This window comes from Ailuropoda melanoleuca, chromosome X (assembly GCF_002007445.2).
Source record: "Ailuropoda melanoleuca isolate Jingjing chromosome X, ASM200744v2, whole genome shotgun sequence".
Lineage (NCBI taxonomy): Eukaryota > Metazoa > Chordata > Mammalia > Carnivora > Ursidae > Ailuropoda > Ailuropoda melanoleuca.
Window position 1 is genome coordinate 53623161 of NC_048238.1, and position 22990 is coordinate 53646150.

The 22990-nt window shown below is 38.6% G+C and overlaps 1 protein-coding gene across 9 annotated transcripts in view; it reads right to left on the reverse strand.

The window, feature by feature from the left end:
- Positions 1-22990, reverse strand: part of PHKA1 (phosphorylase kinase regulatory subunit alpha 1) — a 140684-nt gene that overhangs the window by 19216 nt on the left and 98478 nt on the right. For 3 of the 9 annotated variants that reach the window (XM_034649624.1, XM_034649623.1, XM_034649625.1), the window contains exons 17-22: positions 14175-14253; positions 11870-12036; positions 9032-9208; positions 7324-7415; positions 6661-6800; positions 1265-1381 (exon numbers count right to left, since the gene is read on the reverse strand). In XM_034649624.1, coding sequence (XP_034505515.1) covers positions 1265-1381; positions 6661-6800; positions 7324-7415; positions 9032-9208; positions 11870-12036; positions 14175-14253 — 772 coding nt within the window. The remainder of the gene's footprint in view (positions 1-1264; positions 1382-6660; positions 6801-7323; positions 7416-9031; positions 9209-11869; positions 12037-14174; positions 14254-22990) is intronic. The other 6 variants (XM_002925500.4, XM_011232687.3, XM_002925501.4 and 3 more) reach the window with 3 other exon arrangements.

Consider the following 22990-nt stretch of genomic DNA (forward strand, 5'->3'; position numbering starts at 1 on the left):
ACATGACGTGAAATTATTTACTATAGTATTGTTTGTGATAGTGAATGATGGGAAACAACCCAAATGTCCATCAATAGGAGACTGGTTAAACAAATCATGGTATGTTCAAACAATAGAATGCTACGCAACTATTAGGAAAATATGCTGTAGATCTAGATTGTGACAGATTGTATGTTTGAAAATGACTCCAATAATGTTCCACCTAACACACCCTTCTTACAGTGTGACTTTTACAGTCCTCCTGTGAAGAGGGTGGGTCTGCATTCTTTCCCCTTTGACCCAGGCATGCTTGTGACTAAGTTGAAAGTGCTGCTGTATGATTTCTGAGGCGAGGTCGTAAACATTAAGGCAGCTCCACTTGGTCCTTTTGTGGGGCACATACTCTTGGAACCTAGACATCAGGCTGTGAGGAAGTAGAGAGACACATGGGGGAGATCATCTGTAGGTGTTCCGGGTGACAGGCCTAGGTGAGGTGCCAGTCAACAACCAGGATGAACCCCCAGATATATGAGTGGACACCCTCATGGTGACTTCAACCCCAGATGCTGTCGGACCACAACTGAATGAGCTCCCAAGAGAGAACTGTCTCGCTGAACTTAGATGAGCTCCAGAACTGTGACAGATAATTTAAACACTTTTTGCTTTTATTATCTTAAGCCATTGAGTTTTGGGGTTATTTGTTAACCAGTCATAGATAAATGGAATATATATGGAATGAATTTCAAGATAGTTTTAGTGAAAAAAAAAAAGCAAGGTACAGAACAGTGTATATACTATGCTTCCATTTGGTGAAACAGGTGTAAAATTATACACCTATATGCTTTATTTACCTACATATGCATAAATTGTCCCTGGATGGATACACAAAAAAACAATAACACTGCCTGTGAGTTGGGGAACCAGAAGTGGGAGAAAGACTTTTTATCCTTTCCCTGTATCCTTTTGTACTTTAAACAGTTTGAACCATGATAATGTATTATCTATTCAATATATTGAATTACAGTAAATATACACTATATATAATGTATTTAATACACTAAATATATTAAAATAATAAATATGAATTTAATATATTAAATATATTTTTAAAAACATGAAATAAAAAGTACCATAGGAAGAGTCAACAATGGATTTTAAAAAACGTGAATGAAGGTTTGAAGAGTAACAGGATATTTACAGTTTCAAAGTATATTTCCACAAGATACTTTTTAATTACAAAGCGCAACATAAAAACTTTACAGTGGAGGAATGTGGGAGATACTACCTTAACTGAGTGATAAAACCAGCAATGGGACTCATCGACACTAAGTGCCCTCCTGATATGACACACTGAGAAGAACTCAGCATGACTTCAGTGGTATTCCTGCCCAAAATGCATAACCTGGATTTAATTAGGAGAAAACACCAAATGAACCAAAATTTAGGGACATTCTGTAAAAATAATTCATCTGTATGCTTCACAAATGCCAATAACATGAAAAATAAAGACTCAAGAACTGTTCCAGATTAAAGGGACTGGAGACACATGAGAATTGAATGAAATGCATAATTTAGATTTTCTTTTGCTGTAAAGACACTACTGGGACAACTGGCAAATATAGTCTGTAGATTAGATAATAGCATTGTTTTTAAAAAAGATTTTATTTATTTGTCAGAGAGAGTAAGAGAGAGAGAGTGAGTGCACACACAAGCAGGGGGAGCAGCAGGTAGAGGGAGAAGCAGGCTCCCTGCTGAGCAGAGAGCCCGATGCGGGACTCGATCCCAGAACCCTGAGATCATGACCCAAGCTGAAGGCAGATGCTTAACCAACTGAGCCATTCAGGTGTCCTGATAATAGTATTGTTTTAATATTAATAACCTTTTTCTTTTTTTAAAAAAAGATTTTTATTTATTTATTTATTTATTTATTTAGAGAGTGCGTGAGTGGAGGGAAGGGCAGAAGGGGGGAGAGAGAGAGAGAGAGAGAGGGAGAGAATCTCAAGACTCTGTGCTGAGCAGGGAGCCCAACATGGGGCTCCATCTCAGGACCCTGAGATCATGACCTAAGCCGAAATCAAGAGTTGGACACTTAACCAACTACACCACTCGGGCGCCCCTAATTTTCTGATTTTTGCAAATGTACTGTGCTTATGTGGGAGAATTCGTACTGTGCTTATGTGAGAGAATTCCTAGTCTTTAGGAAATACACAATACACACTCAAATACTTAGGGGTTAGAAGGGGATCGTGTCCACCACTTACTCTCAAATGATTCAGAAATCATATGTATGTGTGATGATGATGATAATGATGATAGAAAGAATGAGAGACAGAGAGTGAGATTAAACTTGAGGAATCAGAGTGAAGGATATCCATAAAATTTTTTTTGTACTATTCTTACAACTTTTCTCTAAGTTTGAAATGGTCAAAATAAAAATCAGTAAATGAATAATATTTAAGGGCATGCTTTGAGATTTCATAATCAGGGATGAACCTTTTTATTCCTAGAGATCAGAGAAAGCTTTCTGGAGATGACAGATGAACTAGGCCTTGATGGACAGCTAGAATTCCAACATGGAGAGATGGGGTGTGGTAAAGACAGAGGGAAGAACGTGAGCCAAGGTGTGAAAGTGGTCATGTAGAGGCTGTTTTGAATATGACAAACTGTGGGCTATTCTGGTGAAAGTATTTACGTTGTGAGGGGGGAGCAATGGTAGATAAAGGTTGAAAGTCTGATCATAGAGGATGTATATTTGGCCACTGATTCCCAATGGTAGTGGTGATATTGCAGGGAGAGGCAGGGGATGAGGAGGAGTTGAAGATGATGACACAATTTCAAGTCTGGGTGACTAAAACAATGATGATACTATGAACATGGTCAGGAAGTGGTAGGTTTCTGATCAAGACAGTGAACTGGAGTTTAGATATGCTGAGTACGAAGACATATATAAATTCCAAGTAGAATTAAAGACATAAAATTATCTTTTTTAAAAGAAGATTTTATTTATTTATTTATTAGCGAGAGAGAGAGAGAGAGAGAGAGAGAGAGAGAGAGAGAGAGAGAGCATGAGAGGAGGGGGAGGGGCAGAGGGAGAGAGAGAAGGAGACTCCTGCTGAGCAGGGAGCCTGATGCGATTGTGGGGCTTGATCCCAGGATCCTGTGATCATGATCTGAGCTGAAGGCAGACACTTAACCATCAGAGCCACCCAGAAACCCTGACATAAAAATTTCTTTAAGAATTATTAAAGGTATTTAAAATGTTTTTTAAATTCTGGGAGAGGATGCATGACAAGAAACCCAAAAAAGGAAAAGACTAACAGATTTGGTGATATAAAAACTAAACTTCTGCATAGAGAAAGGGGTATGAATAATTAGCAGATTAGTTGGACAAAATATCTGCAACAAGTATAACAAAATAGTAATATCTAATATCAATAAGAAAAAATATCAATAACTCAATAGAGAACAAACAAAGGTTATAAACAGACAATTCACAGAAGGAACCCTAATCAACTGAAATAGGAGACCCCACCTCTCAACTTCTACTCTTAAATCCACGAGGGATATTGGGCAGAATTCCAAGTGTATTAAAACCCATGCAGCACATCATACACGCTCTCCTCAAGTGGTCTGACATTACCTGGAATACCAGTTTTCGGGAGACTGTAGGTTCAATCAGATGTTATGGTGAAGTTAGTGAAACAGGATCAGATGAAGAGGACCCATGTTAGGAGCAGAAGAGTTGGCAGTCAACCGTGGATTATCTGAATTGGTGGGAAGGTATGAGCTTCTCATGTACAACTCCCTTCGTTTGCCCATATCAACTACCTGACTGAATCTTCAGTTCTCATTCAAGCTACAGTCCTTCCGTCCTTACCCCTTATCTCATCTTACCCTCTTTATCTTTTCATTAGTTTGCATTTAGCCTTGGCCTAGCACATAATAAGCACTCAACAGGTATTTGTTGAGTAGAGGGCCTTACCCTAAAGGAAGAACAAAAGAAGCAGAGACATCAAAATAATAAGACCCCATGTCATTTTTGGGGCAGAGCACATGACAAAGTTTATTGGGTGGTACCTAGGGTTATATGAGAAGGGAAGTCCCTCCCAGCAGGAGACTGTCCAGAGGCTTATGTAGGGCACAAGCTCTATCATCCAGAAGGGGTGGAGAGCAAGGAAAGTCCCACGGGGGAGGGGAAGAGGAAGTTACACTTCTAGGTCATGTCCTTCAGTAGCACTGCGGGGCATCTCTAGGTTAGAGAGCAGTGAATGGCAGCGGTGGTTTGCGGTCTGCATGGCCCTGGGCTTAACTCTTATTGGCAAAGATGGAGTAGGTTTCAAGGAGTATGCAAAGCAGGCGGGCCCCAAATGGCTAAAAATATGTTTGCGCTACTTTTGATACAACTGGATGTGTAAAAATTTGATCTTGGTGCTGGTGGGCTTTTCAGCTGTCTTTTTCATTTACTCATTAAACCCCACGATCTGATGGAAGCAGCGTGGGCTCTGGAGTCAGACAGACCAAGGGGACTTCATTACCACCTAGAGGGCAGGAAAATCCCAGACCCCTCCTTGGTCTTCTTTGACACCACCCTGGCAGTAGGGGGAGGTGAGGCAGTGTCTCCTCTGTCACAGTAGGGCCAGAGTGGACGTCTGGGCTTCCCACTCAGCCCTTGTTGACAGGCGCGGGGCTGCAGATTTTTCTATGGTGCTTGGCTGGTGTAGGAGTGGTTATTGTCTAAAAACGGTCGGTTGCCAGTCTGCCCTTTCCTGGTCCTTTGTCTAGAAAGAGTAGGCTTTTTTAAGGGCTCCTGTCATCTCTGCCCTTCGACATTTTCAGGGTGCTGCATCAGGTGCACCTGATGCAGGATGTGTGAGGCGACAAAGAAAACCCAGGTACATCACCACCTTGTCAATCCTCAGATCTTGAGGTCCTTAACCAGTCTGCCTTCTTCTTTCCATCTTTTAACATCTTGTTATGTTTCTTTTATAAATAATGTCCTCTTGTACTTAGCAGGAGGAACAGAGAGAGATGCATGTACTCTATCTTGTCTGGAATCAGAAGTCCCATTGTGGTTATGTTTTAAGAGCTTCATTGACTTTTAGAAATAATATTGAAATATTTAGGAATGAAATGATAAAACATCTGGTCTCTTTTTCAAAATAATCTGGGAGAGAGTGAGAATATAGATATGACAAGATTAACCATGTGTTTATAATTGTTCAGACTGGGTGATGGGTTCCCAAGGGTTCATTATGCCATTCTCTCTATTTTTGTATAAATTTGGACATTTCTATCCTAGAAAGTAAAAAGGAAAAGTTACTCTCCCTCCTCTGTGGAGGCTGGGCTTGAGGAGAGCAAGGTAGAAATAGTAAGACTTGTTAGAAAGCCATAGCAATAGTCCTGGTGAGAGATGTGAGTGAAGGCAGCAATGCTAGTGATGCAGAAGGTAAATATTAGAGGTAAAACTGAAAAGCCTTGGTGCTTAACTGGATATGGGGCGAAGCTTGCTGATTAGGTAGGTGTTTTTTTTTTTTTTAAAGATTTTATTTATTTATTCGACAGAGATAGAGGCAGCCAGTGAGAGAGGGAACACAAGCAGGGGGAGTGGGAGAGGAAGAAGCAGGCTCATAGCGGAGGAGCCTGACGTGTGGCTCAATCCCAGGACTCCGGGATCACGCCCCGAGCTGAAGGCAGATGCCTAAGGACTGAGCCACCCAGGCGTCCTGATGATTAGGTAGGTGTTGGTTTCAACCACGAGGATGTAGAATTTTAGAATGTGACTCTATTTTTAATGTTTGACTACTGACTGCTTACAAGTCCTACTGCTCCTCTTTCCCTTCCAGTCCACACCTGGGCAAGGTGCCAGGGAAATCCGAGTGTTCCCTCCTTTGGTGCTGGTGAGAACCTTTATCCTAGCCTCACCTCCTAATCATAATAAAACCCCAATGCAGCCTCCTTTCCCTGCTCACTCAAGCTTTTTTTTTTTTTTTTTTTGACCAACTTGGGAATCTGTTCCACTCTCCCCAGAAGTCTCATTATGTGAGTAATAAACATTTTACACTCTTTTGGTACATGTGTGGCATAATCAGTCTCAACATCCAAATCAAACTTAGGGGAGGGGAGCCCATCCTGCCTCTTCAGGTTGATGACTACATGAATAAATGAGGAGGTTCAGGTTATATTTGGCGGGGAAGTGAGGGATAGGAGAGTTCATTTTGGGCATACTGAGTTTGAGGTACTTACATATAATGTACCTAGCAGGGTTCCAGACACATAGCAAATACTCAGAAATGCTAGTTAATTGTTTTCTGTAAGCCTCCATGTTCATACTTCTTTTGAGTTAAGAATTTATTTATCTGTGGATTTTACCAAATAACAGAGGCTTAAAATAATTAAAATAATGATAATAATAGTTAGCAGTTATTCGTCACCTACTGTGTGCCAAGCATTGTATTAGAGATTTTGCAGATATTTTACCTTGTTTAATCTTTACAACAGTTCTATGCAGTAGGTATAATCCAGATTTTATAAATGAGAACAACTGAGGCTTGAGGTTACACAGTGGGTAGGTTGCAAAATTCAAATCCAGGTCAGTGAGACTCCAAAGCTGTGCAGTACTTACTATGTTTTACTTCCTCTCTATGTGAACATGAACGGAGACTGAGAATATTTATCACTTACTTCATATTATACAGCATGTAAAGGATATCAGCTTGCTCCTGTAAGCTGGAGGTCTCCTTCAACTGTAAAACCAGTGCTTTGAAGTCCACCTCCCCAGACTGGTCTCTAGGAAGATGGATTTCTACATGAACGGAGGGAACCTTTAGTTTGAGAAAAGACAAAAAAAAAAATTAAGTCCACTTGTGGACTTAATGCCCTAGAGTGTTGATCTTTTCACCTCTAAACCTCTTCCATAAGAATTCCCTAAATTTTGATGAGAAGTAAAACAAAAACAATGAAACCTTCCAAATGAATGATGTAGAAATTTAGTTTTCTTAGAGCCTGCCTAGAAAAGGTTGCTGGAGGGGAGGGGTGTGGGGGGATGGGGTAACTGGGTGATGGACATTGGGGAGAGTATGTGTTGTAACGAGCACTGCTTATATAAGACTGATGAATTACAGATCTGTACCCCTGGAACAAATAATACATTGTATGTTAATCAGTTGAATTTAAGTTAAAAAAAAAAAAGAAAAAAGTGAACTAAAAAGGAGTATATCTTCACCAGGGTAGCATTTTGCCTATCACCAGTTACTAGCAGAAACCATAATGGCTAGTTCTGTTATTTGCCGTAAAGATGGCAGTTTTGCGAATAGCTGACAGAAAAAACCTCACGTGTAAGTTTACCTGGTCCTCTCGTGGGCCATGAGGTGAGTCAAGTAAGTTGAATGAAGGCCGGGAAGCCTGAAATATCTTTGTAGGAAGATACATGTGAACATCTGTAAGAGGTTGACATTTATGGTAAAGGTTAGATAATTTAGGAGACTAAAAAATAAAATTCACATTTATACGCAACTGATAATTTATTGACCTCTACACCTGAAACTAATGATGTACTTTCGGTTGGCTAACTGAATTTAAACAAAAAAAATTCACAATTGCCCTCAAAATGAAGTTAGGCGGGAGTTGTTCTCTGTAGAACAAGAGTGAGAAATTTATCGTTTCTTGCTAATATCACAGAAAAGAAATATGAATATCAGATAATTTAAAGATTGTTCAATCAAACATACTTTCACTGGAATGCCTAGAATTGTAGCATTAAATGGCCATTTAAGATATTAAATCCTATGAATGCAATCAATATCACAATGGTGCTATCACTGATACTTTGATAGAATACCACATATAACAGAAAGAACCCAGTTCTGCTTTCTATTTTCTGGACTGCCCTGGGGAAGTATCTGGCTGTCAACAGTTGGGTTTCCTTGAGAATAAATAAATAGATGATCCTATGTAGGGAATCAAAAAATGTAGTGGCCAACCTATTATGAGATATTCCTAATATTTTTATTTATAGTCCAAATACTTACCATAACCTTAAAGGAGTGACTGTCTTGTCACTTTCACCATTTTACAGATACAGAAAGAGAGATACAGAGCTCAAAAAAACAGTTCAAGCAAGTAAGTAGCAGAGCCGGGAATTAAGCTCCAGTTTCCTGATTCACAATCCAGAAGGATAATTCAATAAAGCTGATTTTTTTCACAGAAGCCCTTTGTCAAGGAAGCATACCCAAGAGGAATGCTGAGCTCTTCCCTGATTTAAACATTACACGATTCATGTTTAATATCTGTGGTTAGTAATGGTCAATAAAGTTTTAGACAGCAAGAACATGCATCTCAATCATTCCCATCATCTGTAGAATGTTACCATTAGGTCCTCTCGGTGTGGCCAAGGAGCCCTTCTGTCCCTTCATAGGCAGCTACCGTAGAGGCACTGCACACTCTTAGGAACCATGACTCCTTCTAGCAATGTGTAGTAGAAGACATCCTCCACTGCAAGTACCTACCGAAGGCGAGCAGTGGTCACGGGGAGGACAACGACAGAGTTGTTGAGGAATGAGTTACTGTAGTTGAGAAACGCAGCTCTACACAGCTGGAACAACTCACTGTAAATGTCACAGCTGACCCAAGGGAACCAGATGCAGCTTTACTTAAGGGAGAGTAGCTCCCTCTTCATTGCAAGGTTATCTTGTAATAGTTTGCAGTACTTTCTCTTTAAAGAAAAGTGCTTCCAAAGGAGTAACTTTCCCAAAGGAAACATCGTTTTTCCATCATTTTAACACGGATGTTAAAATGCTCCATGTCTCTTATTCTGCTGCTTCTCATGACGTAATGGTTAAACCAGACTATATAGCACTATCAATGGCAAAATTATACACAATTCATTAACTTCACAAATATTTGAGTGCCTACTATGTTCCTTCTGTCTGAGATGCTGGGGATAAAGCAGTGAACAAAACAAGGTTCCTGCTTACACTGTAATAAACGCCCTGCCCCCATCCTGGGCTTCACGTCAATCCTGTGCCTGACTCTACTGAGTCATGGCATTACTCACTCTGTACATGCAGTTCCTTAGCCTTGGACACCAAGGACATGAAGTTGCAGGTTGTTTGCACAGCAGCTCGGAACCGATCTAGCCTTCCCTTCTGTGAGGTGGGGGCTAGTTTAGGATGGGGAGCAGTGTGTGCCAAAAGGTGATCTAAATAACGAGCAACTTCATCACCACAGCGAGCTGCAAGGTTAGTGGGGGCAGGCGGAAGAGAAAAAAATGAACATTTTAGTTACTTCACAGTCTGCCCCACCAAACAGAATGATTGGCTCCTGTGCCCATAACACAGCACCGGAAGTAGGTTGTTTTAGATCATGGCGGGGGGAAGGGACGGTTGTGATCACTGTATAGTATTGTAGCTTCACCATTTAGAAACTATGGCCATTTACCAGGACCTACCTGTTCTTCCACTTTGCTGACACAATATGAGGCCCTTGAAAGCAGTATGAACTTATTATACGATAGGCGGAGCAAGGATTTCATAATCTGCGGATGTGCATGTGATGGGGAAGGTGGTGGCAGCAGTGGTGGCGAGGAGCAGAATAGGGCCCTTGGAATCTCACTGGTAGGAGGAGACTTTGGTGAGCAAAGGCAAAACTCTTCCACTAAACACCAGACTTAGCTAAAAACAGACCCATAAATGGCAGCTACAGTTGCTAATGAAAAGAACAATCTCCACGTGGCCTTGGTGCCAAAAGGATTACTGGCCACATATTGGTCCTTTTCATCACCGTATTCATTTGTTCACAAAATATTTATTGCCCACTATGTACTAGGGGGTGTACTAGGTGCTGAGGTTTCAGTGGTGAAGACGACAGATATGGTCCCTATCCTCTTGGACTCTCCATCCCCCATACACCTCCTATAACATTATCTCTGACTATGGATAATGGAAACAAAACACATACATATACCTCATGGATCCTAACATTTCAGACTGTACATAACATTTACAACATTTATAGTTGGAAAAGCACAATGTTTGGATCAATATTAAAGTCTGTGAGGTCAGTTATGCACCATCTTTTTTGATCATCCTCAGTGATCTCTCCAGAAGTTTTTCTGTGTTCTGATGTGATTTTTTTTTAAAAAAAATCTTATTTATTTGTTTGAGAAAGAGAAAGCATGAAGGGGGGGGGTCAGAGGGAGAAGCAGACTCCCCGCTGAGTGGGGAGCCTGATGTAGGGCTCGATCCTAGGACTCCAGGATGGTGACCTGAACCAAAGACAGACACTTAGCCAACTGAGCCACCCAGGTGCCCCTGTTCTGATGTGATTAATGGAAACTAGCAACGCTGTAAAAATGGAACTCATTCTCAGTGACATCCGAATTACAAATATTATAACCTCGAATACAATATAGATACTTCAGTGAAGGATTATGAAGAATATGGAGAGAAGTGTTCTTGGCATGGCAGGGCTGGCAAGCAATAAACACAGCCATTGCGAGACCACTGATGAGTAAAACCAGAGAGGAGAAAGTGACTTAGAATGCACTGGGTGTTATACACAACTAATGAATCATGGAACTTTACATCAAAAACCAGGGATGTACTGTATGGTGACTAACATCATATGACAAAAAAAACATTAAAAAAAAAGAAATGGATGTACTCTAAATTATTTTCTTAATAAAGAACAGACCTTTAAAACAAACCAAAACAAAACAAAACAAAAGATAACATTTTAGAAAGTAAGAGAATGAGTGCTACAGATGAAAGTCACAACTACCTGCAGAATAGCAAACAACCTCAATATATGATTATTCTGGTCTGCTTTTCTAAAATATTTGTTTATGCCAAGATGGATATCATGACTGGGCTAATTATTAATAACAGGAAATAACTACAAAGTTATTTAATGTATTTTCCCAGTGAAGAAATTCACTATTTTAGATCTTAGAAAAACAAACGCAGAGTGAATTAAATGGTACTTAGGTGAGTAAATGCTGAGCCCAAACAAGAAAATCATCCTCTGACTGATAATGTGTTGGTCTATTGTATATGAGATAATGCTTGCTACCTCACTAAGGAAAGCCAGTTTATTTTTTTTTCTCTAACATACCACTCTTAAGATAAAGAAATTGGCTGCCTTAAGATATAGGCTAACAGGCAAATACCCAGACAATGAGAGCAGGCAAACTGTATTTTAGATAGCTAGAAGAAGAATTCGCTCCTATTGGCCCTTCTCTCTTTGGGATTCAAACAATGTTTTATGCCTTGCCTAGGTTAGTGTTTTAACACTTTAGGGTGTTTCTCAGTCATTTGCAATATATGCCCCCAGGATGCTTTCTCACTATATCATCTTCGTATTCCTAGTAGCCAATTAGATCTGTTGTGCTTTATTTGTCTAGTTTGCAATATGAAAGCAATAGGCACACTGATTAGGCTTTTTCAAACTATGCAGACCTCTCCAGAGATTCTGATGGGCCCTGGTAACATTATATATACAAAGCACTCTAATTTTCTTCTTTTTATGCTTTTAAATGTCAAAAAGCAGAACTAAATATACACAGTTCTCCTATTACATACTTGATTAAATATCTCTCACTCACCACTGTTTCCTCTCATTTTGAAAATCACCAGCTATGTCATATAACCAGGACAGAAATCTTCCCTAACCTTAGTAAAAGATGGTCAAACTCCATACTCCACAATCACCACAAGGATATTAGGCCAGAAACCAAAGGTAAGTAGAAGGAAGAAAGTGAAGCCAAACAAAAGTAGAAATCTAGGTGTATTAAATAGGAGTTAGAATTCTGGCAGTGAGAAATATTAAGGAGGATACTCAACACTTCTTTGTATTCTTGCCCAGCAAGGCCATTGCCTTTATGAAGCTTCCTTACCGCTCCGGGTTGAATCATAGGCATTCATCCAATCTCCAGATTCCAGCTCATTGTAGTTATCATCGTAATCTTCACTGTACAGCTTACCCTCAGGTCCAGGGTCCATGAAACTCAAATGTGTGCAGCAAGATGTTGTCAAAAACTCTGACAATTTACCTGTTTGAATCCTGACAATTACAGGGCAAATAGAAAACAGAAAATCAGAGGAAATCCTTTTAAAACAACACATTTCAGTGAGAAAAGAGATGCCTAGAATGTCTGGTTGGGGAACTACTAAATGCTTTTATATATTAGTATAAATTTTGTAAATACGAAATTTTATAGCACTCGTAGGCATGGTGTAGTGTAGGCCGGGGTGCTGTGTTAATAAAGACTCCAATTATGGGTTCACACTCTACCAGCAGATCAATTTTGTTCTCTTTCACTGCCCTATACTATGGTGCTAACTATGTCACACATCTGGCCAAAATCTCCATTGGCTACGGAGAAGCTGGGACAGAATGAAGAGAAATCATCACAAATCCAACACACCATTTAAAAAAATAATTAAAGATCATTTTGAAAATGAAAGATGATACTTGAAAATTTTATGAATTTTAGAGGATTGTAGGCCAGATCCTCCTCTACCTATAAAGCTGACTGCAAAACCCATAGGGAAAGTCAGTAGTACTGATTTTCTCAAGAACACAGCCTGGCACCTGGCAGGGAACATTATTGCTCTGGCGGCCACCAACATCCTGTACGTATTCCAGGACAAAATCAGCTAAGGAAGCTAGCACAAGGACTAAGCCTGGTCGTTTTCTCAAAGGAAGGACATTGTCCTCCTCTCCATGAAGAGGAGTAACGTGCTTCCCACTTCCCTTCGCAGACTGGAGGGGCAGTCCTTCGGCCTTCAGTGAGGCAAGCCATGGGTCACTGCTCAAGCAAAAAACCCACTCAAAGCAGAATTGGTGGATAGGCTCAATAAAGGCCATTACTCAAAATAGATGTAAAAAAAAAAGAAAAAGAAGCCAGCTTGAAGGGGCTCCCAAAGGCCAGACTTTGGATAATTTGAACCTTGAAATAAACAATGACAGGAATGGAGCACAGCATATTGAATAAAATCAGACTCCATGGATCTATGCTACACTAAAACTACAAAATAAAAGGGGATAACGAAAAGCTCTTTTTTTTAAACAGAAGGATTCTAATAAATATGCACAGAATGATAGAAACACACAATCATCACTTTAAAACCCCATTAGTAATAATTGATTCACCAATGGAAAATAAGACTGGTTGAAGACTATCAAAGAAAGGATATGGAAAAACCTACCAGATACCACCTTTAACGAAATTGAAAGACATTCTGCATTATAACTGACCTTCCTTCTTCAAAACTGGGTTGAAAACTGTCATGAAAGGTTCACAAAAGGCTGGGGAATTGTTCTAGATTAAAAGACATCAAGGAGATATAAAAATAAAAAAATGCCAATATGTGATCTTTGATTGGGTCCTAGAATGGGAAAAACACTATGGGGAAGAAAACATTAGGACAACTGGGAATTGTGAATATGCACTCTAGATTAGGTAATAATAGTACTGTATCAATATTAAATTTTGTGAGTGTGATGATTATATTGTAGCTATGTGTGAGAATACCCTTGTCCTCATAAGACAAACTGAAGTATTTAGAGTTGAATTGTCACAATGTCTCTGGTTACATCACATACTTCAGCAATTAAAGTGTGTGTGTGTGTGTGTGTGTACATTCACACATATGTATATGTGAGAGAGGGAGGAGAGTAGAGAAGAAGGGAAGGGAGGGAGGAGTGAGAGGAGAGGAAGGAAGAGGAGGGAGAGAGAATGCGCAAGTGAGACAGATGTTAACAACAGGTGGGTATGTGGTGTTCAATACCATTCTCACACATTTCTGTAAACTTGAAATTTTTCGAAATAACAACTTAGGGAAAAGAGAAAAGAAAAGCAGCCAGAATTGAATAGTTCAGTAGCTTTTTTGCTTTTAAAAGAATAAGTTTTCCGGTCCACTGAATTGATGAGGTCTAGCCAAAGGACAGAGTGGGGAAACATTCCAAGCATTCTCTATAACATTAAATTCCTTGATTCAATCTATCAAAAATGAGTTCTTCTAAATAGGATGAGACTATATTGTGCAATTGATGATTTGTTGAACACTGTATCTGAAACTAATTGAATTTAAGTAAATAAAAAAAGACACAGAGAAAGGCAGCACAAGTCTACCCTTACTATACCCAGCTTCCAAATTTCATTTCATTTCACTAAAGGGTGTGTAGAGGTCACTTACCTTGCTCCACCAAAATAGCCATCCTGCATTTTCCGGAGTGCTGCTAGGATACTTGAATTCAAGCTGGTTCCATCTTCATCTTGAAATGAAGAGAATTTTAAAACAATTTTGTATGGTTTTAACTTTGAAATAGGGGAATATTTCAGTTATTTCACACCAACATTCTGGTGGTAATGGTACAGATGAGACACTCCTCATTGTCCACCCTGTATTTCAACAATTGATCTGAGAGCCAACAACACTGTAGAATGGGCAAGTGTTAGTAAGGGCGATTACCAATAGACGGAGTTCCTCAAAGACAGTATCTTATCATAAGCACTTAGCACAGTGCCTGATGGTGGAATACTTAATGGTTACTGAAAGCTGACAATAATAACAACAACCATTTGTTTAATGTTAGGTGCCAAGCACTGTGCTAAACGTTTTATATATTATCTCATGTAAGGAGCCTTGGTTTGTGTGTTTGTGTGTGTGTGTGTGTGTAGGCATACAAAATAAAGAAGGCTAACAATTACCTGACTTCATGTGAAGGGGATCATACCATACATACTCTTTTGTGATCCACTTTTTCTAACGTATCCTTTGTAAAAGCTAAAAGAGAGTCCATAGCAGACATTTAAACTGTTTTTGTATTACAAGCCACACTGTGATGAAGGTCACAGTACCCACATCTTTATGCACCTATTCTGTGATCTCCTTAGGATAAATCCTAATAAGTAAAACTGTTAGGACAAAGGGAACACTTACTGCAGGTTTTGTAGAGACTGCCCAAATTGCCCACTAAAAAAGTTGTGCCAGTTATATGTCCACCATCAGTATAGAAAGTGGCTGTTTTCCCACAACTTTATCAATGATCTTTTAAATCTTTGTTTATCTGATACTTAAAAGATACTTTTTATTTTTTTATTTTATTGTTTTATTTTATTACTAGTAAGATTGAGCATGTTTTCATGTATATACTGGCTACTTGTATTTCTTTTATGATTTGCCTGTTCATGTCCTTTTCCCTTGCTTCTATTGTTTATCATTTTGTTAATTGACCTTTTTTTTTTAAAGATTTTATTTATTTATTCGACAGAGATAGAGACAGCCAGCGAGAAAGGGAACACAAGCAGGGGGAGTGGGAGAGGAAGAAGCAGGCTCATAGCAGAGGAGACTGACGTGGGGCTCGATCCCATAACGCCGGGATCACGCCCTGAGCCAAAGGCAGACGCGTAACCTCTGTGCCACCCAGGCGCCCCTGTTAATTGACTTTCAAGGGCTCTTTATGTTTTATGAATATTATCCTTTTCTCTACCATATGTATAGAAAACACCTACTTTGTTATTTGTCTTTCAAACTCAAACACAGTTCATTTTTGTATAAAAGATTTATTTAAATTTTCATGTTTTTGAATTTGCTAATTTTTTCTCTTTTTTTGTGTCTTGCAAAGGACAGTTTTCTTCAGCTCAAGATCACAAAAACATTCTCCCATATTTCCTTTTAATACTTTTATAGGTTTATTTATTTATTTTTGCTTAGATTTCTAATGATTTACTTAGAATTTAATTTTGCATAAAACATAAAGTAGCAGGCCTAAATGAATGATTTTCCCAAACATATTTATTTATATATATATTTTTTCATGTTTTTATTTAGATTCTGGTTAGTTAACATACAGTGTAATATTAGTTTCAAGTGTAGAATGTAGTGATTCAGCAGTTCCATACATCACCCGCTGCTCATCATGACAAGCGCTCATCACCTATTTAACCCACCCCCCCACCTCCCCTCTGGTAACCATTAGTGTGTTCTCTACAGTTAAGAGTCTGTTTCTTGGGTTGTTTCTCTCTCTCGTTTTGCCCCACGCTCATTTGTTTTGTTTCTTAAGTTCCACATAGGAGAGAAATAATATGATATTTCTCTTTCTCTGACTGACTTATTTCACGTAGCATTATATTCTCTAGCTCCAATCATGTCCTTGCAAACACCAAGATTTCATTCTTTTTGATGACTGAGTAATATTCCTCTATCTATCTATCTATCTATCTATCTATCTACCTACCTACCTACCTATATCCACTACAACTTTTTTATCCATTCATCAGCCGATGGATACTTGGGCTCTTTCCATAATTTGGCTATTGTTGGTAATGTTCTTTGGCCTCTTTCTGGATTACAACTTTCATCATTATTTTATTTTTTTTAAAGATTTTATTTATTTATTCGTTCGACAGAGATAGAGACAGCCAGTGAGAGAGGGAACACAGCAGGGGAGTGGGAGAGGAAGAAGCAGGCTCATAGCGGAAGACCCTGATGTGGGGCTCGATCCCATAATGCCGGGATCACGCCCTGAGCAGAAGGCAGACGCTTAACCACTGTGCCACCCAGGCATCCCCTCATCATTATTTTAATTACAGTGGATCTGTCTTCTCTCATTTTTAGTTTTTTAAAAATCTGATTATTCTTGTATATTTTCTCTTCCATATGAAATTTAGATTCAGCTTGTTCATAAAAATTTGGGTTTTTATTTTGATTTGGAATTGCACTAAATTGACAGATTAATGAGAATTGACATCCTTTCAATATTAACTATTTCCATCTAGCAACATGGTATGTCTCTCTAGTAATTAAAATCTTTTATGCTCTTCATTAGTTTTAAAATTATTCTCAAATGGTTCTATGCATGTTTCTTACTAAGCTTATTCTTATATGATTTACTTTTCTAGGAAATTTGTTAATTTTATCTGGATTTACAAAATTAAATTTGGTATTCTCTTATAATTTTATTATTTTTATAACAATTTTTCTATTTATTTGAAGCACAGTTGAAAATATTAGTACACTTTGGAAATTTAGTGGCACAATGTATACTAGCATAGCTTGAGGGACATTATGTAGTTTTAAAAAAAGGGAAATAAGAGCATAGTCCAAGATGGCAGAGGAGTAGGAGACCTTAGTTTTGTCTGGTCCCAGGAATTCAGCTAGATAGCTATCAAATCATTATGAACACTTGTGAACTCAACCAGAGGTCTAAGAAAATAGCTGCAACTCTGCAAACAGAAAAGTGACCACTTTCCGCAGGAATGACAAGATGGAAAAACTCACCTCAAAAAAGAGAACAAAGGCAGTACTGACTGCCAGGGGCCGAATCAGTATGGATATAAGTAAGATGTCGGAACTAGAGTTTAGAATAATGATTATAAAGATACTAGCTGGGCTTGAAAAAAAGCAGAGAAGACACTAGAGAATTCCTTTCTGGAGAAATAAAAGAACTAAAATCTAATCAAGTTGAAATGAAAAAGACTATTAATGAGATGCAGTAAAAAATGGAAGCTCTGACTGCAGGATAAATGAGGCAGAAGAGAGAATTAGTGATATAGAAGACCAAACGATATAGAATAAAGAAGCCGAGAAAGAGAGATAAACAACTACTGAATCATGAAGGAAGAATTCGAGAGGTAAGTGATGCCATAAAGTGAATCAACATTAGAATAATTGGGATCCCAAAAGAAGAGGAAAGGGGGGGGGCAGAAGGTATACTGGAGCAAATTATAGCTGCGAGTTTCCATAATCTGAGGAAGGAAACAGGCATTCAAGTCCAGGAGGCACAGAGAACTGCCCCCAAAGTCAACAAAAATAGGTCAACACCCCGATGTGTAAGAGTGTAACTTGCAAATCTCAGAGACAAAGAGAAAATCCTGAAAGCAGCTCAGGACAAGAGGTCTCTAAGCTACAAGGTTAGAAACATTTGACTGGCAGCAGACCTAGCTATAGAGACCTGGCAGGCCAGAAAGGACTGGCATGATATATTCAGGGTGTTAAATGAGAAAAATATGCATCCAAGAATACTTTATCCAGCTGGGATGTCATTCAAGATAGAAGGAGAGATAAAAAGCTTCCAGGACAAACAGAAACTAAAAGAATTTGTGATCACTAAACTAGCCCTGCAAGAAATATTAAAAGGGATCCTTTAAGTAAAGAGAGAACCCAAAAGTAACACAGACCAGAAAGGAACAGAGACAATATACAGAAACAGTCACTTTACAGGTAATACAATGGAACTAAATTCATATCTTTCAATAGTTACTCAATGTAAATGGGCTAAATGCCCCAATCAAAAGACACAGGGTATCAGATTGTATAAAAAAGCAAGACCCATTGATATGCTGTGTGCAAGAGACTCAATTTAGACCCAAAGACACCTCCAGATTGAAAGTGAGGGGTGGAAAACCATTTATAATGCTAATGGACATCAAAAAAAGCTGGGGTGGCAATCCTTATATCAGAAAAATTAGATTTTACACCAAAGACTGTAATAAGAGATGAGGAAGGACTCTATATCATAATTAGAGGGTCTATCCAACAAGAAGATCTAACAACTGTAAATATTTATGCCCCTAACATGGGAGCAGCCAATTATATAAACCAATTAATAAAAGAAATAATCGTGGAAACAAATGAAAATGAAATACAATTATTTAAGAGCTTTGGGATGCAGCAAAGGTGGTCCTAAGAGGGAAGTACATAGCAATACAAGTCTTTCTCAAGAAACAAGAAAAGTCTCAAACACACAACCTAACCTTACACCTGAAGGAGCTGAAGAAAGAACAGCAAATAAAGCCTAAACCCAGCAGGAGAAGAGAATTAATAAATATTAGAGCAGAAATCAATGAAATAGAAAACGAAAGAATAGTAGAACAGATCAATGAAACTAGGAGCTTGTTCTTTGAAGGAATTAATAAGATTGATAAGCCCTGGCCCAGACTTATCAAAAAGAAAAGAGAAAGGACCCAAATAAATAAAATCATGAATGAAAGAGGAGAGATCACAACCAACACCAATGAAATACAATTATAACATATTGTGAGCAACTCTATGCCAACAAATTAGGTAATCTGGAAGAAATGGATGCATTCCTAGAGACATATAAACTACCAAAACTGAAACAGGAAGAAACATAACACCTGAACAGACCCATAACCAGCAAGAAAATTAAAGCAGTAATAAAAAATCTCCCAACAAACAAAGAGTCCAGGACTGGAGGACTTCCCAGGGGAATTCGACTAAACATTTAAAGAAGAATTAATACCTATTCTTCTGAAGCTGTTTCAAAAAATAGAAATAGAAGGAAAACTTCCAAACTCATTCTATGAGGCCATCATTACCTTGATGCCAAAACCAAAGACCCCACCAAAAAGGAGAATTACAGACCAATAACCCTGATGAACATGGATGGAAAAATTCACACCAAAATACTAGCCAATAGGATCAAACAGTACATTAAAAGGATTATTCACCATGACCAAGTGGGATTTATTCCTTGGCTGCAGGAGTAGTTCAACATCTGCAAATCAATTGCTGTGATACAGTACATTAATAAAAGAAAGGACAAGAACCATATGATCTCAACAGATGCAGAAAAAGCATTTGACAAAGAATGGCATCTTTTCATGATTAAAACTCTCCACAGTGTAGGGATAGAGGAAATATACCTCAATATCATAAAAGCCATATATGAAAAGCCCACAGCAAATATCATTCTCAATGGGGAAAAACAGAGCTTTTTCCCTAAGGTCAGGAACACAGCAGGGATGTCCACTATCACCACTGTTGTTCAACATCATGCTAGAAGTCCTAGTCTCAGCAATCAGACAACAAAAAGCAATAAAAGGCATCAAAGTTGGCAAAGAAGAAGTCAAACTTTTATTCTTTGCAGATGACACGATACTCTATGTGGAAAACCCAAAAGACTCCACCCCAAAATTGCTAGAACTCATACACGAATCCAGCAATGTGGCAGGATATAAGATCAATGCACAGAAATCAGCTGCATTTCTATACACTAGCAATGAGACAGAAGAAAGAAAAATTAAGGAGTTGATCCCATTTACAATTGCACCAAAAACCATAAGATACCTAGGAATAAACCTAACCAAAGAGGCAAAGGATCTGTACTCAGAAAACTATAGAACACGCATGAAAGAAACTGAGGGGACACAAAGAAATGGAAAAACATTCCATGCTCATGGATTGGAAGAACAAATATTGTTAAAACATCTATGCTATCTAGAGCAATCTATGCATTCAATGCAATCCCTATCAAAATACCGTCAACTTTTTTTTCACGGAACTGGAACAAATAATCCTAAAATTTGTATGGAAACAGACAATTCCCTAAATAGCCAAAAGAATGTTGAAAAAGAAAACCAAAGCTGGTGGCATCACAGTTCTGGACTTCAAGCTGTATTACAAAGCTGTAATCATCAAGACAGTATGGTACTGGCACAAAAACAGACACATAGACCAATGAAACAGAATAGAGAACCCAGAAATGGACCCTCAACTCTATGTTCAACTAATCTTCAACAAAGGAGGAAAGAATATCCAATGGAAAAAAGACAGTCTCTTCAACAAATGAAGTTGGGAAAATTTGATATCCACGTGCAGAAGAATGAAACTGGACCATTTCTTTACACCATACACAAAAATAGACTCAAAATGGATGAAAGACCTAAATGTGAGAGTGGAATCCATCAAAATCCTAGAGAAGAACACAGGCAGAAACCTCCGTGACCTCGCCTGCAGCAATTTCTTGCTAGACACATCTCCAAAGGCAAGGGAAACAAAGACGAAAATGAACGATGGGGACGTCATCAAGATAAAAAGCTTCTGTACAGCAAAGGAAGAGTCAACAAAACCAAAGGACAACTTACAGAATGGGAGAAGATATTTGCAAATGTCTTACCAGATAAAGGTCTTGTATCCAAAGTCTAGAAAGAACTTTTCAAACTTGACACCCAAAGAACAAATAATCTAATCAATAAATGGGTAGAAGACACAAACAGACATTTCTCCAAAGAAGACATACAAATGGCTAACAGACACATGAAAAAATGCTCAACATCACTCAGCATCAGGGAAATACAAATCAAAACCACAATGAGATACCACCTCACATCAGTCAGAATGGCTAAAATGAACAAGTCAGGAAATTACAGAGGTTGGCAAGGATGTGGAGAAAGGGGAACCCTGTTGGTGGGAATTAAAGCTGGTATAGCTACTCTGGAAAACAGTATGGAGGTTCCTCAAAAAGTTGAAAATAGAGCTACCCTATGACCCAGCAATTGTATTACTGGGTATTTACCTTGGAGATAAAAATGTAGTGATCTGAAGGGGCACCTGCACCCCAATGTTTATAGCAGCAATGTCCACAATAGCCAAACTATGGAAAGAGCCCAGATGTCCATCCACAGAAGAATGGATAAAGATGTGATGTGTATATATATATATATATATATATATACACACACACACACACACACACAATGGACTATTACTCAGCTATCAGAAAGGATGAATACTTACCATTTACATAGATGTGGATGGAACTGGAGGGCCTTATGCTGAGCGTAATAAGTCAGAGAAAGACAATTATCATATGATCTCCTTCATATGTGGAATTTAAGAAACAAAACAGAGGATGACAGAGGAAGCGAGGAAAAAGTAAAACAAGACGAAATCAGAGAGGGAGACAAACCATAAGAGACTCTTAACTATAGGAAAAAAACTGAGGGATGCTGGAGGGGCGAGGGGTGGGGGGATGGAGTAACTGGGTGATGGACATTAAGGAGGGCATCTGATGTAATGAGCACTGGCTATTATATAAGACTGATGAATCACTGACTTCTACCTCTGAAACCAATAATACATTATATGTTAATTAATTGAATTTTAAAAAATTTAAAAAAGGAAATAAGGGGGAAAATTCCCATTTCAAACACTGCATTATGTAATTGTACCTGCACAAGCAGACCATTTACAAATATTAGGTCAATAAACTGCTAACATCCATAAAAAGGCAGCTTTATTACTACAACATAAGAATTTGAAAGATTTGTATCTAAGAAAGAAAAGACAAAAACAAACTGGAATGAAAACCTAGATATCACATCTAAGATCAGGGCTTTTTGTTTGGGCCTTTATATTCTTCTCTCCCTCTGCCACATCCTTCTGGATTTCTAGGCCTCATTCCTCGAGGACCCTGTCCACCCACAGGTCTCACACCTGTCTGCCCCAAATGCTCAGTACATATGTTCCTTCCCATAATGGCACTACTCATGTTTGCTGGTGGAACTCCAGGATTAGCTTCATAACCTATGCCACTACCACCATCTTGAGGTAGAAATTTGTGGCCTCCTGAATCGCAGGGCTCTCCCATGTTCTTTGCTCCTCCTCCATCCATTCCCATGTCTATTTCTCTTGGATCCCTGTAGCCCATCTGGCCTTTCCTCTCCTTGGTGTCTCACTTGTTCTTCCATCTCACATTGACCAGTCTTCATCTCTTCCCTTCCATGTCAGCCTTTCTCTTGCTTTAATTGCATTTCTTTACATTTCTGCATTTCTTGATTGTGAAGTTCTTCCATCCATCTTAATTCCACCTGCTGTTCTATAGCTATATCTTCAAACTCACTCTACCCTTTCTATTCTATTGAGCTTATTTAGTGAGTTTTTCACTTTAGTTATTGCAGTTTTCAGTTCTAAACCTTTCATTTGGTTCTTTATGTTTTCAGTTTCTTTGCTGAGGATTTCTATTTCTTTGCTGAGACTTCCTACTTTCAAGTTTCAAATGCAGTCCAGTCATTTCTCATTAAGCTATTTTTATGATGACTACCTTAAAATCTTTGTTACAATTCCAACATCTCTGTTATCTTGATATTGGTGTTTGCTGATCAATTTTTCTAATTGAAGTTAAGATTTTCTTGGACATTGGTATAAGTGATTTCTATTGTATTCTGGAAATATGGGGTATCATCTTATGAGACTTTGGATCTTCC